A 14675-nucleotide genomic window follows, 5' to 3' on the forward strand; every position below is an offset into this window, starting at 1 on the left:
AGAGCTAGGAGTGGAAAAGTACTGAGTCAGAGTGCAGAAAAACTATTTTTATGGTTTCTTTCTCCTCCCATAAGAAGGTCTCCACCAAAAGAGGCCTTTATTTTTTTTTTTTTTTTTTTTTTTTTATTATACTTTAAGTTCTAGGGTACATGTGCATAACGTGCAGGTTTGTTACATATGTATACTTATGCCATGTTGGTGTGCTGCACCCATCAACTCGTCAGCACCCATCAATTCATCATTTATATCATGTATAACTCCCCAATGCAATCCCTCCCTCCTCCCCCCTCCCCCCTCCCCATGATAGACCCCAGTGTGTGATGTTCCCCTTCCCGAGTCCAAGTGATCTCATTGTTCAGTTCCCACCTATGAGTGAGAACATGCGGTGTTTGGTTTTCTCTTCTTGTGATAGTTTGCTAAGAATGATGGTTTCCAGCTGCATCCATGTCCCTACAAAGGACGCAAACTCATCCTTTTTTATGGCTGCATAGTATTCCATGGTGTATATGTGCCACATTTTCTTAATCCAGTCTGTCACAGATGGACATTTGGGTTGATTCCAAGTCTTTGCTATTGTGAATAGTGCCGCAATAAACATACGTGTACATGTGTCTTTGTAGTAGACTAATTTATAATCCTTTGGGTATATACCCAGTAGTGGGATGGCTGGGTCATATGGTACATCTAGTTCTAGATCCTTGAGGAATTGCCATACTGTTTTCCATAATGGTTGAACTAGTTTACAATCCCACCAACAGTGTAAAAGTGTTCCTATTTCTCCACATCCTCTCCAACACCTGTTGTTTCCTGACTTCTTAATGATTGCCATTCTAACTGGTGTGAGATGGTATCTCATTGTGGTTTTGATTTGCATTTCTCTGATGGCCAGTGATGATGAGCATTTTTTCATGTGTCTGTTGGCTGTATGAATATCTTCTTTTGAGAAATGTCTGTTCATATCCTTTCCCCACTTTTTGATGGGGTTGTTTGTTTTTTTCTCGTATATTTGTTTGAGTTCTTTGTAGATTCTGGATATTAGCCCTTTGTCAGATGAGTAGGTTGCAAAAATTTTCTCCCATTCTGTAGGTTGCCTGTTCACTCTGATGGTAGTTTCTTTTGCTGTGCAAAAGCTCTTTAGTTTCATTAGATCCCATTTGTCAATTTTGGCTTTTGCTGCCGTTGCTTTTGGTGTTTTAGACATGAAGTCCTTGCCCATGCCTATGTCCTGAATGGTACTACCTAGATTTTCTTCTAGGGTTTTTATGGTATTAGGTCTAACATTTAAGTCTCTAATCCATCTTGAATTAATCTTCGTATAAGGGGTAAGGAAAGGATCCAGTTTCAGCTTTCTACTTATGGCTAGCCAATTTTCCCAGCACCATTTATTAAATAGGGAATCCTTTCCCCATTTCTTGTTTCTCTCAGGTTTGTCAAAGATCAGATGGCTGTAGATGTGCGGTATTATTTCTGAGGACTCTGTTCTGTTCCATTGGTCTATATCTCTGTTTTGGTACCAGTACCATGCTGTTTTGGTTACTGTAGCCTTGTAGTATAGTTTGAAGTCAGGTAGCGTGACGCCTCCAGCTTTGTCCTTTTGACTTAGGATTGTCTTGGCAATGCGGGCTCTTTTTTGGTTCCATATGAACTTTAAAGCAGTTTTTTCCAATTCTGTGAAGAAACTCATTGGTAGCTTGATGGGGATGGCATTGAATCTATAAATAACCTTGGGGAGTATGGCCATTTTCACGATATTGATTCTTCCTATCCATGAGCATGGTATGTTCTTCCATTTGTTTGTGTCCTCTTTGATTTCACTGAGCAGTGGTTTGTAGTTCTCCTTGAAGAGGTCCTTTACATCCCTTGTAAGCTGGATTCCTAGGTATTTTATTCTCTTTGAAGCAATTGTGAATGGAAGTTCATTCCTGATTTGGCTCTCTGCTTGTCTGTTGCTGGTGTATAAGAATGCTTGTGATTTTTGCACATTAATTTTGTATCCTGAGACTTTGCTGAAGTTGCTTATCAGCTTAAGGAGATTTTGGGCTGAGACGATGGGGTTTTCTAAATATACAATCATGTCATCTGCAAACAGGGACAATTTGACTTCTTCTTTTCCTAACTGGATACCCTTGATTTCTTTCTCTTGCCTGATTGCCCTAGCCAGAACTTCCAACACTATGTTGAATAGGAGTGGTGATAGAGGGCATCCCTGTCTTGTGCCAGTTTTCAAAGGGAATTTTTCCAGTTTTTGCCCATTCAGTATGATATTAGCTGTGGGTTTGTCATAAATAGCTCTTATTATTTTGAGGTACGTTCCATCAATACCGAATTTATTGAGCGTTTTTAGCATGAAGGGCTGTTGAATTTTGTCAAAAGCCTTTTCTGCATCTATTGAGATGATCATGTGGTTCTTGTCTTTGGTTCTGTTTATATGCTGGATTACGTTTATTGATTTGCGAATGTTGAACCAGCCTTGCATCCCAGGGATGAAGCCCACTTGATCATGGTGGATAAGCTTTTTGATGTGCTGCTGAATCCGGTTTGCCAGTATTTTATTGAGGATTTTTGCATCAATGTTCATCAGGGATATTGGTCTAAAATTCTCTTTTTTTGTTGTGTCTCTGCCAGGCTTTGGTATCAGGATGATGTTGGCCTCATAAAATGAGTTAGGGAGGATTCCCTCTTTTTCTATTGATTGGAATAGTTTCAGAAGGAATGGTATCAGCTCCTCCTTGTACCTCTGGTAGAATTCAGCTGTGAATCCATCTGGTCCTGGACTTTTTTTGGTGGGTAGGCTATTAATTGTTGCCTCAATTTCAGAGCCTGCTATTGGTCTATTCAGGGATTCAACTTCTTCCTGGTTTAGCCTTGGGAGAGTGTAAGTGTCCAGGAAATTATCCATTTCTTCTAGATTTTCTAGTTGATTTGCGTAGAGGCGTTTATAGTATTCTCTGATGGTAGTTTGTATTTCTGTGGGGTCAGTGGTGATATCCCCTTTATCATTTTTTATTGCATCGATTTGATTCCTCTCTCTTTTTTTCTTTATTAGCCTTGCTAGCGGTCTGTCAATTTTGTTGATCTTTTCAAAAAACCAACTCCTGGATTCATTGATTTTTTGGAGGGTTTTTTGTGTCTCTATCTCCTTCAGTTCTGCTCTGATCTTAATTATTTCTTGCCTTCTGCTAGCTTTTGAATGTGATTGCTCTTGCCTCTCTAGTTCTTTTAATTGTGATGTTAGAGTGTCAATTTTAGATCTTTCCTGTTTTCTCTTGTGGGCATTTAGTGCTATAAATTTCCCTCTACACACTGCTTTAAATGTGTCCCAGAGATTCTGGTATGTTGTATCTTTGTTCTCATTGGTTTCAAAGAACATCTTTATTTCCGCTTTCATTTCGTTATGTACCCAGTAGTCATTCAGGAGCAGGTTGTTCAGTTTCCATGTAGTTGAGCGGTTTTGATTGAGTTTCTTAGTCCTGAGTTCTAGTTTGATTGCACTGTGGTCTGAGAGACAGTTTGTTATAATTTCTGTTCTTTTACATTTGCTGAGGAGTACTTTACTTCCAATTATGTGGTCAATTTTGGAATAAGTGCGATGTGGTGCTGAGAAGAATGTATATTCTGTTGATTTGGGGTGGAGAGTTCTATAGATGTCTATTAGGTCCGCTTGGTGCAGAGATGAGTTCAATTCCTGGATATCCTTGTTAACTTTCTGTCTCGTTGATCTGTCTAATGTTGACAGTGGAGTGTTGAAGTCTCCCATTATTATTGTATGGGAGTCTAAGTCTCTTTGTAAGTCTCTAAGGACTTGCTTTATGAATCTGGGTGCTCCTGTATTGGGTGCATATATATTTAGGAGAGTTAGCTCTTCCTGTTGAATTGATCCCTTTACCATTATGTAATGGCCTTCTTTGTCTCTTTTGATCTTTGATGGTTTAAAGTCTGTTTTATCAGAGACTAGGATTGCAACCCCTGCTTTTTTTTGTTCTCCATTTGCTTGGTAGATCTTCCTCCATCCCTTTATTTTGAGCCTATGTATGTCTCTGCATGTGAGATGGGTCTCCTGAATACAGCAGACTGATGGGTCTTGACTCTTTATCCAGTTTGCCAGTCTGTGTCTTTTAATTGGAGCATTTAGTCCATTAACATTTAAGGTTAATATTGTTATGTGTGAACTTGATCCTGCCATTATGATATTAACTGGTTATTTTGCTCGTTAGTTGATGCAGTTTCTTCCTAGCCTCGATGGTCTTTACATTTTGCCATGTTTTTGCGATGGCTGGTACCGGTTGTTCCTTTCCATGTTTAGGGCTTCCTTCAGGGTCTCTTGTAAGGCAGGCCTGGTGGTGACAAAATCTCTAAGCATTTGCTTGTCTGTAAAGGATTTTATTTCTCCTTCACTTATGAAACTTAGTTTGGCTGGATATGAAATTCTGGGTTTAAAATTCTTTTCTTTAAGAACGTTGAATATTGGCCCCCACTCTCTTCTGGCTTGTAGAGTTTCTGCCGAGAGATCTGCTGTTAGTCTGATGGGCTTCCCTTTGTGGGTGACCCGACCTTTCTCTCTGGCTGCCCTTAAGATTTTTTCCTTCATTTCAACTTTGGTGAATCTGGCAATTATGTGTCTTGGAGTTGCTCTTCTGGAGGAGTATCTTTGTGGCGTTCTCTGTATTTCCTGAATTTGAATGTTGGCCTGCCCTACTAGGTTGGGGAAGTTCTCCTGGATGATATCCTGAAGAGTGTTTTCCAAGGTGGTTCCATTTTCCCCCTCACTTTCAGGCACCCCAATCAGACGTAGATTTGGTCTTTTTACATAATCCCATATTTCTTGCAGGCTTTGCTCATTTCTTTTTCTTCTTTTTTCTTTTGGTTTCTCTTCTCGCTTCTTTTCATTCATTTGATCTTCAATCGCTGATACTCTTTCTTCCAGTTGATCGAGTCGGTTACTGAAGCTTGTGCATTTGTCACGTATTTCTCATGTCATGGTTTTCATCTCTGTCATTTCGTTTATGATCTTCTCTGCATTAATGAGTCTAGCTGTCAATTCTTCCACTCTTTTTTCAAGATTTTTAGTTTCTTTGCGCTGGGTACGTAATTCCTCCTTTAGCTCTGATAAGTTTGATGGACTGAAGCCTTCTTCTCTCCTCTCGTCCAAGTCATTCTCTGACCAGCTTTGATCCGTTGCTGGTGATGGGCTGCGCTCCTTTGCAGGGGGAGATGCGCTCTTATTTTTTGAATTTCCAGCTTTTCTGCCCTGCTTCTTCCCCATCTTTGTGGTTTTATCTGTCTCTGGTCTTTGATGGTGGTGACGAACTGATGGGGTTTTGGTATGGGTGTCCTTCCTGTTTGATAGTTTTCCTTCTGACAGTCAGAAGGACTCTCTGTTGGTCTGTTGGAGATTGCTTGAGGTCCACTCCAGACCCTGTTTGCCTGGGTATCAGCAGCAGAGGTTGCCGAAGATAGAATATTGCTGAACAGCGAGTGTAGCTGTCTGATTCTTCCTTTGGAAGTGTCCTCTCAGGGGTGTACTCCACCCTGTGAGGTGTGGGGTGTCAGACTGCCCCTAGTGGGGGATTTCTCCCAGCTAGGCTACTCAGGGGTCAGGGACACACCTGAGCAGGCAGTCTGTCCGTTCTCAGATCTCAACCTCCGCGTTGGGAGATCCGCGGCTCTCCCCAAAGCTGTCAGACAGAGTCGTTTGCATCTGCACCGGCTCCCGCTACTTCCCCTGTTGGTCTTCAGCTGTGCGCTGTCCCCAGAGGTGGAGACTACAGAGACAGGCAGGCTTCCTTGAGCTGCTGTGAGCTCCACCCAGTTCGAGCTTCCCAGCGGCTTTGTTTACCTACTTAAGCCTCAGCAATGGTGGGCGCCCCTCCCCCAGCCTCGCTGCTGCCTTGCGGATAGATTGCGGCAGACTGCTGTGTTAGCAGTGAGGGAGGCTTCGTGGGCGTGGGACCCTCCCGGCCAGGTGTGGGATATATTCTCCTGGAATGCCTGTATGCTTACAGCGCAGTATTGGGGTGGGAGTTACCCGATTTTCCAGGTGTTGTGTGTCTCAGTTCCCCTGGCTAGGAAAACGGATCCCCTTCCCCCTTGCGCTTCCAGGTGAGGCGATGCCTCGCCCTGCTTCAGCTCTCGCTGGTCAGGCTGCAGCAGCTGACCAGCACCGATTGTCCGGCACTCCCTAGTGAGATGACCCCAGTACCTCAGTTGAAAATGCAGAAATCACCGGTCTTCTGTGTCGCTCGCGCTGGGAGTTGGAGACTGGAGCTGTTCCTATTCGGCCATCTTGCTCCGCCCCTCCCAAAAGAGGCCTTTAAATGCAGAAATGCGGTTGAGCACAGCCAGCCATGGGAGCCTGAATCTTTGACTGATACTCACTTCAGAGATTGCAGTGCATTAGCTGTGCACCAAGTCTGCTATGTGGAGAGTAGCTGTCCCTTATGAGGCTTACCAAGAGGACTTTGGTTGGACCCAAACAGTCATAGGTGTTTAGACAAGAACCATATTCCCAATTCCATACCTTGATTTTTCAGGACCTGAGTGAGAAACATAAGCTGCCCCATCATGGACCTGAATGTGTTGGGCTTTAAAGGACTCTGTCAAAAACAGGATAATGTCTGAGGCCACAGTAGATTATGGTCATGATATTCTAAGCAGGATGATCAGGCCTGCTTGGAGAACTGCATGTAAGCATGAGCCCCAACTATTGCCAAACCAATAATAGATGTCCCATAGCCCACTTGATCTACGTTAGAGAGGCAGGAGGCTTTTTTCTTAAGTCTTATGATGGACTATTCTACTTTGCCAGTTTTCATGGATCTAGGTGCAATATGAGGTGCTGGCAATCACAGAGACCCATCACAATTGGCCAGCAGGCAGTTAAGGGCTTTATGGTTAGCTAACACTACATGGGCCAAGGAGTTGAGGCTAGTCTGCTTTGTTTCCAAAGCTGAAGTAGTGTCATTAATGACCTCAGTGAGGGTCAAAGACAGGTTGTGAACAACCTTTTCTAATTGAGTGACGCTGACAGTGAGAAAAGTTGTCTGGAGTATTCCCATGAGTAGACCGTAGGTAATGCCAGCTGGCAATTCTCCTGAATAACCAGAGTCTATCTGGTTTTGGAGTTCTCATTTTGTTTTATGCTTAATGAGAGGGACTGTTTTGAATATTTGAGTATCTCTTATCAATGTCCTATTACGTATGTTACATTGGTAGGAATGTTGAAGGCCTGATTTTTATAAAAGAAATAATATCCCAAGAAGAGTGCACACAGTTCTGGGAATGTAAGAATCATTGGTTACCATGGGGATCAACCAGCCAGAAGTCCCTCCTGGTGGGCAGAGTATTTGAGGGAAATTGAAATATTTTTGTAAGGTGGAGGCAGGAATAGAGAAATAAATTGCCACCACCATCGAGGCCAAAATGGCTCCAATGGCAGATCATATGTCCCTTTTCCCAGATGATTCAATTACTACCATATGGGACAGGAGTGAGTTGACATCCGAGGAGATACTTTGTTCCTGTGGTATCAGAGACAGTTGTTGCAATCTATCAGGTTCAATGTAATAAAGTTAGGGTATCTGAAGTACTAAAATGGTCCGTGTTTAGAGAAGCGTCCATTCTTAATAGTCAGCAGCACAGCAATCAGATGTTTATCTGCAGGGTTCAGCGATAAGGTGACATATACATTAGTTTGTCAAAATCAGAGTCATGTAAACTACATGGGATAGGCAATCAATGAATTTAGTAAGGTGGAAGTCACAAGGTTAGTCTGTGGGAGAAAGGGAAGAGAGGTTAGATCCCTGCCCTCCAGCCCCATGGATCAGCTCATGCATCTGGAGGTAGTCTCAACCTATCAGTTGTGGGGACTCTGTCCATTGACTGCCGTGTGGGCAGTCTGTCTTTTATCATGAGCAAGAATAGCATCTCAATGTGCATATTAAGATATGGAATTGGAAGACACAATAGTGAACTTAAGACTCAGATAATTTTCTGGTTTTTTTTTTTAAATGACTCTTTTGGCTGAGTGCCTTTTTCCATCTGTATTAAGTAGACTGGTGAATTGATATATGAAAGGGCTACTTCTGATCATTTGCCTGGAAAGGAAAACTGGCTTAAAACCCTTTTTCTTAATTTTATTATTTTATATAATGTTGGTATATCATGTTGTTAGAGTATTAAGGAAATCAAATGGATACTCACCAAGTAGTCTTTCCAATAAAGGGAGAAAATTAATTTAAATGCATGAATACTTTTTAACACTTAACTATAATCAGAGCTTAGATTTTGGGAGAATGTTGGTCATGATCTCTGGGAGAACAGCAGTACATCAGGTAGTTTTGTTAGATTTAAGAGCAGAAGGGACCTGTGCTAAATTTCCCAAGTAGAACTTTAGTACTTAGAAAACAGCAGGACCCTAAATGTCTGCATACAGTTTTGGTAGATGAACTACTCAACTGAATTTCCTGTCTCTAATGGCACATCAAGAGCAAGAGCAACAGAATGATTCTTGTGCACCCAGGAGTAGCACAGAAGTATCAGAGATATCTGAAAGAGTCAAGTGGATGGAATTGAGCACTAACTCGGCAGCAATCCATGCATCCTATTGGCATGGAACAACTCAATGAATACCAGCTTGGGCTAGACCGTCGCACTCCTCAACATATTGAAACTAGTTAAGTTATCCAAAACTTAGACACGATCTTGTGAAAATGAGGTGGCAACTCCAATGGACTGAGATTAAACTTCAGCCATGTTATAGAAATAGGCATTTTGGAAGAGAATTAAGTTAAGCTACAGGAAGATTTACATTTCTTGTATCTGAGTTTACTTGGGATTAGGGACTGAGTTTCTTGCACCCCATGCTTGCTGAGAGATGGCAGTTTTAATAAAGATTTGTGTTCAATTAAAATAAGTTACCTAAATTAGAACTCCTTTGAAATAATTTAGTATTAACTAGGACTATTCTACAATAGCATGATCATTTATAAAGGTGTGCTTGTATGCAGGTTAAGTTTAGAAAGCAGTCCAATCTTTTTTTGTGATTTCATTTCTATTATCTGAAAAGAGAGAAGGTAAACTGCTTTCTAAACTTTCAGGATTCTGAATTTGAAGCATTGTGTGCTTCTGTGTCCAGTATCACTCCATGTTTCCCCGAACAGCTGAATTTATACCCTTTATGTGATTGGGTATTCTGGTACATGTGTATGTTAACATATATACTAAGTCAAAAAACTTGTAGGATTATTCTTTAATCTGTACACTCGTAATTTTCCAAAGGCTTTTTTATTCTAAAAAATCAAATTTAGTTAATTTTTGATAGGCAGTATGTTCATGTCATTCAAAATAAATTAAGAGGGTATACAATGAAAGTTCTGCTTTTCACCTGTGTCCATTAGTCCCTGAGTTATGCACACACACTTTAACAACCTTTGTTTGTAAAATAGTAGCACATTGAACACACGGTTTGACCTTTGTTTTTAATTTAATATACATTGTAGACATCATATTATCAATATATACAGAACCTCCTCATTTTGTATAAGTGCATTGTATTTCATTGTATATATAAACCATAACTTAACATTGTACATATAAACCATAAATTATTAAGCTAGTCCCCTATTGATAATCATTTAGGTAGGTTTCAATTTTTTGCTATTAAAAGTTCCTTTTCCTTGGAGCAGAATTAGGTTTTTTAATTCCGATTTTTTAAAGAAAATAGTTAATGAAAACTCAGTGAGGTAAGACTCAATTCTCAGTAATGCGGTTGTGACTAGAAATGGGTACTTATATTAACATACACACATGGGTAGGTTCTTTTGCATGGAACTGACAGCTAGAAAGGAAAGTTTATGGTTCTTTTTAAATCGTTCTTAAGCTATGCCAATACAAAGTGCATTATAAAACAAAGCAGAGATTTAAAAACAGCAGATTCGGCCGGGCGCGGTGGCTCAAGCCTGTAATCCCAGCACTTTGGGAGGCCGAGACGGGCGGATCACGAGGTCAGGAGATCGAAACCATCCTGGCTAACACGGTGAAACCCCGTCTCTACTAAAAAATATGAAAAACTAGCCAGGCGAGGTGGCGGGCGCCTGTAGTCCTAGCTACTCGGGAGGCTGAGGCAGGAGAATGGCGTGAACCCGGGAGGCGGAGCTTGCAGTGAGCCGAGATCGCGCCACTGCACTCCAGCCTGGGCGACAGAGCAAGACTCTGTCTCAAAAACAAAACAAAACAAAAAAAAAAAAAAAAACAAACAAAAAAAACACAGCAGATTCAAGAACAGCACATATTTGGGCTCAGAGATGATGCTCATTATACCAGCATGGCAAGCAGATTAACATAATGTGGGAACTGACCAGATTTTCAGCTCCTATTTCGTTTATAAGTAAATTATTTGGGGAATGACTATATCAATATTTTATCTTTGTTTTCTTGTATGGTTCATAATTAACTTTATAGGTATAAAGTTTCATTCATATGTCAGCAATTTCCTTCTCAGGAAATAAAGGCCTTTCTTATTTGGGGTCATACAATTTACCTCAATGCTTTCAGTCTCAATAGTAATTGCTCTTCCTTGGGTGTATAAGTTTTTCACTAACTTTCACAGATGTTTACAGTAGTTTAAATCTCCTATTTTATAATTGAAAATTAGTTATTTGAGGACTTTTTTGAAGGAAAAATACTAAAAATATCACATTTTTCAGGGTGATGATGGAATTCCAGGGCCACCAGGACCAAAAGGAATCAGAGTAAGTAGTATTTTCTCTATATCAAATACTTTGTTGGTGGAAACAGATAAAGAACAATGAAATATTATGAGACAGTTGGAAAAGACCCATATTAAAAGGCAGGAAGATAAATACAGTCTTTAAAAAATTAAATTTAAGAGTTGGTATATGTCTATAACCCTTCTTTAGTATTTTGATAGCTATTATATATATGTGTATATATATATGTCTATTTAATACAAAATGATTTTAAAGTAGCTTATGATTGAGAATTATGAAAGTCCTAAATTCTAAAGTTTGTCATTTAATTAAAAATCTGTATCATATAGTTGGTTTAAACCAGAACTTCCTAACTAGTGTGATTATCTCAGTCTAGGTCCAGAAGGCTGGTTACCTCAGAGTGTATATCCTCCTAGTGTACCATGTATAAACATTATCATTCTTTTGTGTATCTAGAAGAGAATAAGTTTAGTTTAAACCACCATATGAAAGAATAACTATTTTGGAATACTGCATTTCTTCAAATCTAATGTGCGTGACTTTTCAAGTCTTGAGGCTCTGAAAAGTAAGGATGCATCTCAAAATTGAAATGTACATTTAGTATAATTTTTTCTCAAAAGCTTTTAAGTTGACATATGTCTTACCGTGTATTTTACAACTGAGAGGAAACTGTAGTTTAAAAAATAGTACTGGCTTTTAAAAAATCACATTTAGCTTTTCTGAACCTCAGCTTCTTCATTTGTTAAGTTAGAGAGCTAAACAGAACAATCTCCAAGGTCCCTTTTAGCTCTGAAATACTGTGTTCATAGATTGATGAAGCTCCCTAATTTGAAAATAAAATACATAGTTGGTGACATAGCATGTTTACATGTGTGACAAAGATAACCATTTGATCTTCAGAAATTTAGTAGATGTATAAATTTTACAAACATTAAAAATATTATATTTGCTATATACTTCTTAAAAGCATGTAGCTTGCCTTATGTGCATCTTATGACTGATATGGGTAGGGTACTGGAAAAGCAGGGAAGAAACTCAAAACCCTTAGTTTATTTCAGCAGACATAATTCTTTATTTTTCTGTAAAAATTGATATCAATATACTATTAAAGCTCTTTATAATAATAAAAATAATTTTTAATATCCCTATAGTTAACATTAACTATGTTCTATATTCTATGCACTATTTAGACTAAAAAGAATTGGCTGTTTTCTCAGTTCTCATTGCAGGTGTTTGAGATTGCTTGGATACTCCATGTCCCTCAACTAGAACTCCAGTTCTTGGGAATAGGTGGCCTGATAGTTTCTGCATCCTCAGATGTCAGCTCACAGGCAATTCTTGACATGCAGAATTTTGAAGACATTATTGTGGAAACTGATAAAAATATACAAATGTACAGAGCATGTAGTATAATGACCCCCTGTGAACTCATCACCCAGCTTCAAAAATTAACAACATTTTGATAGTTTTGTTTAACATATACCTTACCACTTTATTTTTTGGAATATTTTAAGGTAAATCCCTTGCATCATTCATTCTACCAATGAAAACTTCAGCATGCCCCTCTAACTAACAACCACATAACAACTAAACCATCATCATACCTTTAAACATTAGGAATAGTTTTTCAATACTCTGACGTTCAGTCCACATTCAGTTTTCCTCAATTGTCTGAAAGATGTCCTTTTATAATGGTTTATTCAACTTACGACCCAAGCAAGTTCCATGTATTGCTTTGGATTGCTGTTTATTAAACTTGTTTTATTATGCCATTAGAAAAACTGGGTCATTGTACTGCATTCCACATTCTGGATTTGGTTGATTTGTTTCTTCATGATGTCATTTAAATTGTTCCTCTGTCTCCCATATTTCTTGCAAATTTCAGGTTGCCTTGGAAGAGGCACTAAAGAACTTTCTGGGGGTACAGAATTGTACACTTAAGATTGGTATATTTTGCTGTATGTAAATCATACTGCAATAACATTAAAGAAAATAGGAAAAAGTATACTTTATAGGTAGTGTTGTGAATTTAACTATTGAATACCTTACGCAGCGTGAATATCAGGCTATTCTTTTTTTTTTTTTTTTTTTGGGTGTTAGGTTTGATCAGTATTCTCAGATAACATTAGCCTGATTCTGCCATCAAAAATTTCCCTGTCAACTTACACTAATGATTTGGCACCCATGGATGGTCATTATTTTGTTCAGACTTGCAAGATGCTGATTTTTAAAATTCTATTAATCATTCATTTATTAACTGGAATTCTAATAAGGCAATGAGTTGCTACACCAGAAACTTCAAGTGGTCATCAAGGAAAGTTCTTTGACTTTTTGTTTTCATCATATGCACACAGAATTTGTGTGTTTCAATCAATTGTAGTCATTTTTTTGAAGGCCAGTTTGTCCCATCTTTTGCCTGTGAAAACCTTTTAAAGTTGACTCCTGTCCTGTGTTCTTTTCAGAAAACTCCACTGATCTTTGATAACTTCTTGCTTTTTGGCACAGCAAGCTCTTTCAGGCTCATCCTTTGCATTTTCCCTTTAGATCTGAAATGGGCCATATCTCTGATTCCAGGTTCTTTTTAGTGAAAAATGTGAGTTAGATACCACAGTCCGAATGTTACGGGTTTTTATTGCTACTGGATTTGTCCCTGTTTCAATGTCTTCTCAGTGGAAATATGTATTTTTAAGAGAAAAATTAACATGAGTTCATATTATTACTTCCAATTGCAATTTTAAATTACGAAAGGTTTTGTATGCTTATTATCTCTCCCCGTCATCTCTCTCTCTGTTGAGGTGAAAATGTTCATTCCTAATAACATAAATGTAATTTCTTATTTGCTTTTTCCTACAATATGCCTATTTCCTACAATATGCTTCAAAATAACAATGTATAATTTAACAAAATAACAATTTAAATTTTAATAGTGATAATAGGATTCTTGAGAGCCATTAATTATTTCTTTGCTGGGTTTTTCCCCTTTGAATTGACCAGTTTTGCTAAAGAATTACAGTCAAGACACCACGTTTGATGAAAGGCACTTGAAGTAATTCTTTTCTCTGTATGGTTTTGTCAACAACTTGAAACATAGGTATACTGGATCCAATTTATTTTTCATTTTTAATGATTTCCTTTTTTACCTTTTAAAAATTTTTTAAATTATTTAAAACGTCTATGTGGTTTTATAAGACAAGGTGTAGTCAGAGATGCTTCCCTTTCTTTCTTGCCATTTCCCTAGTGTTTTAATCTTCCTTTGAGAGGTAATCATTAGTTTTTACACAGTAATCATAGTTTTACATGATGTGAATGTGCCATAATTTATTTAATCATGTTCCTGTTGGTGGTCATTTGAGTTGTGTATTAGTCTCTTCTCACACTGCTTATAAAGACATACCCAAGACTAGGTAATTTATAAAGGAAAGAAGTTTAATGGACTAACAGTTCCACATGGCTCAGGAGGCCTCACAATCATGGCAGAAGATGAAAGAAGAGCAAAGGGACATCATACATGGCAGCAGGCAAGAGAAAATGAGAGCCAAGCAAAAGGGGAAACGCCTTATAAAACCATCAGATTTCGTGAGACTTACTACCACAAGAACAGTATGGGGAAACTACCCCCATGATTCAATTATCTCCCACCCGGTCCCTCCCACAACATGGGGGAATTATGGGAGCTACAATTCAAGATGAGATTTCGTTGGGGACACAGCCAAACTATATTAAGTTGTTTCTAATTTTAACTATAACTGGTTATATGATTGTTTCTAAACTTTAGCTATAAGAATGCTGCAGTTGTTAACTTTGTTTCTCATATTTTGTTTCATAATTTCTAAGGTATCTTCAGGATAGATTCTTAGAAGTGAAATGCTAGGTCAAAAGGCAAATGCATGGGTAACTTTGCTAGATATTTCCAAATTTCCCTCCACAGCGTTTGAATCTTCATTAGCA

General features: G+C 38.7%; 1 protein-coding gene across 3 annotated transcripts in view; it reads left to right on the forward strand.

Annotated features, from left to right (window-relative positions):
* COL4A5 (collagen type IV alpha 5 chain) overlaps positions 1–14675 on the forward strand; it is a 298599-nt gene that overhangs the window by 132176 nt on the left and 151748 nt on the right. For all 3 annotated transcript variants that reach the window (XM_030934587.1, XM_030934588.1, XM_030934589.1), the window contains one exon: positions 10704–10748. In XM_030934587.1, coding sequence (XP_030790447.1) covers positions 10704–10748 — 45 coding nt within the window. The remainder of the gene's footprint in view (positions 1–10703; positions 10749–14675) is intronic.

The sequence above is a fragment of the Rhinopithecus roxellana genome, chromosome 7 (assembly GCF_007565055.1).
Source record: "Rhinopithecus roxellana isolate Shanxi Qingling chromosome 7, ASM756505v1, whole genome shotgun sequence".
In the NCBI taxonomy this organism is placed as follows: Eukaryota; Metazoa; Chordata; class Mammalia; order Primates; family Cercopithecidae; genus Rhinopithecus; species Rhinopithecus roxellana.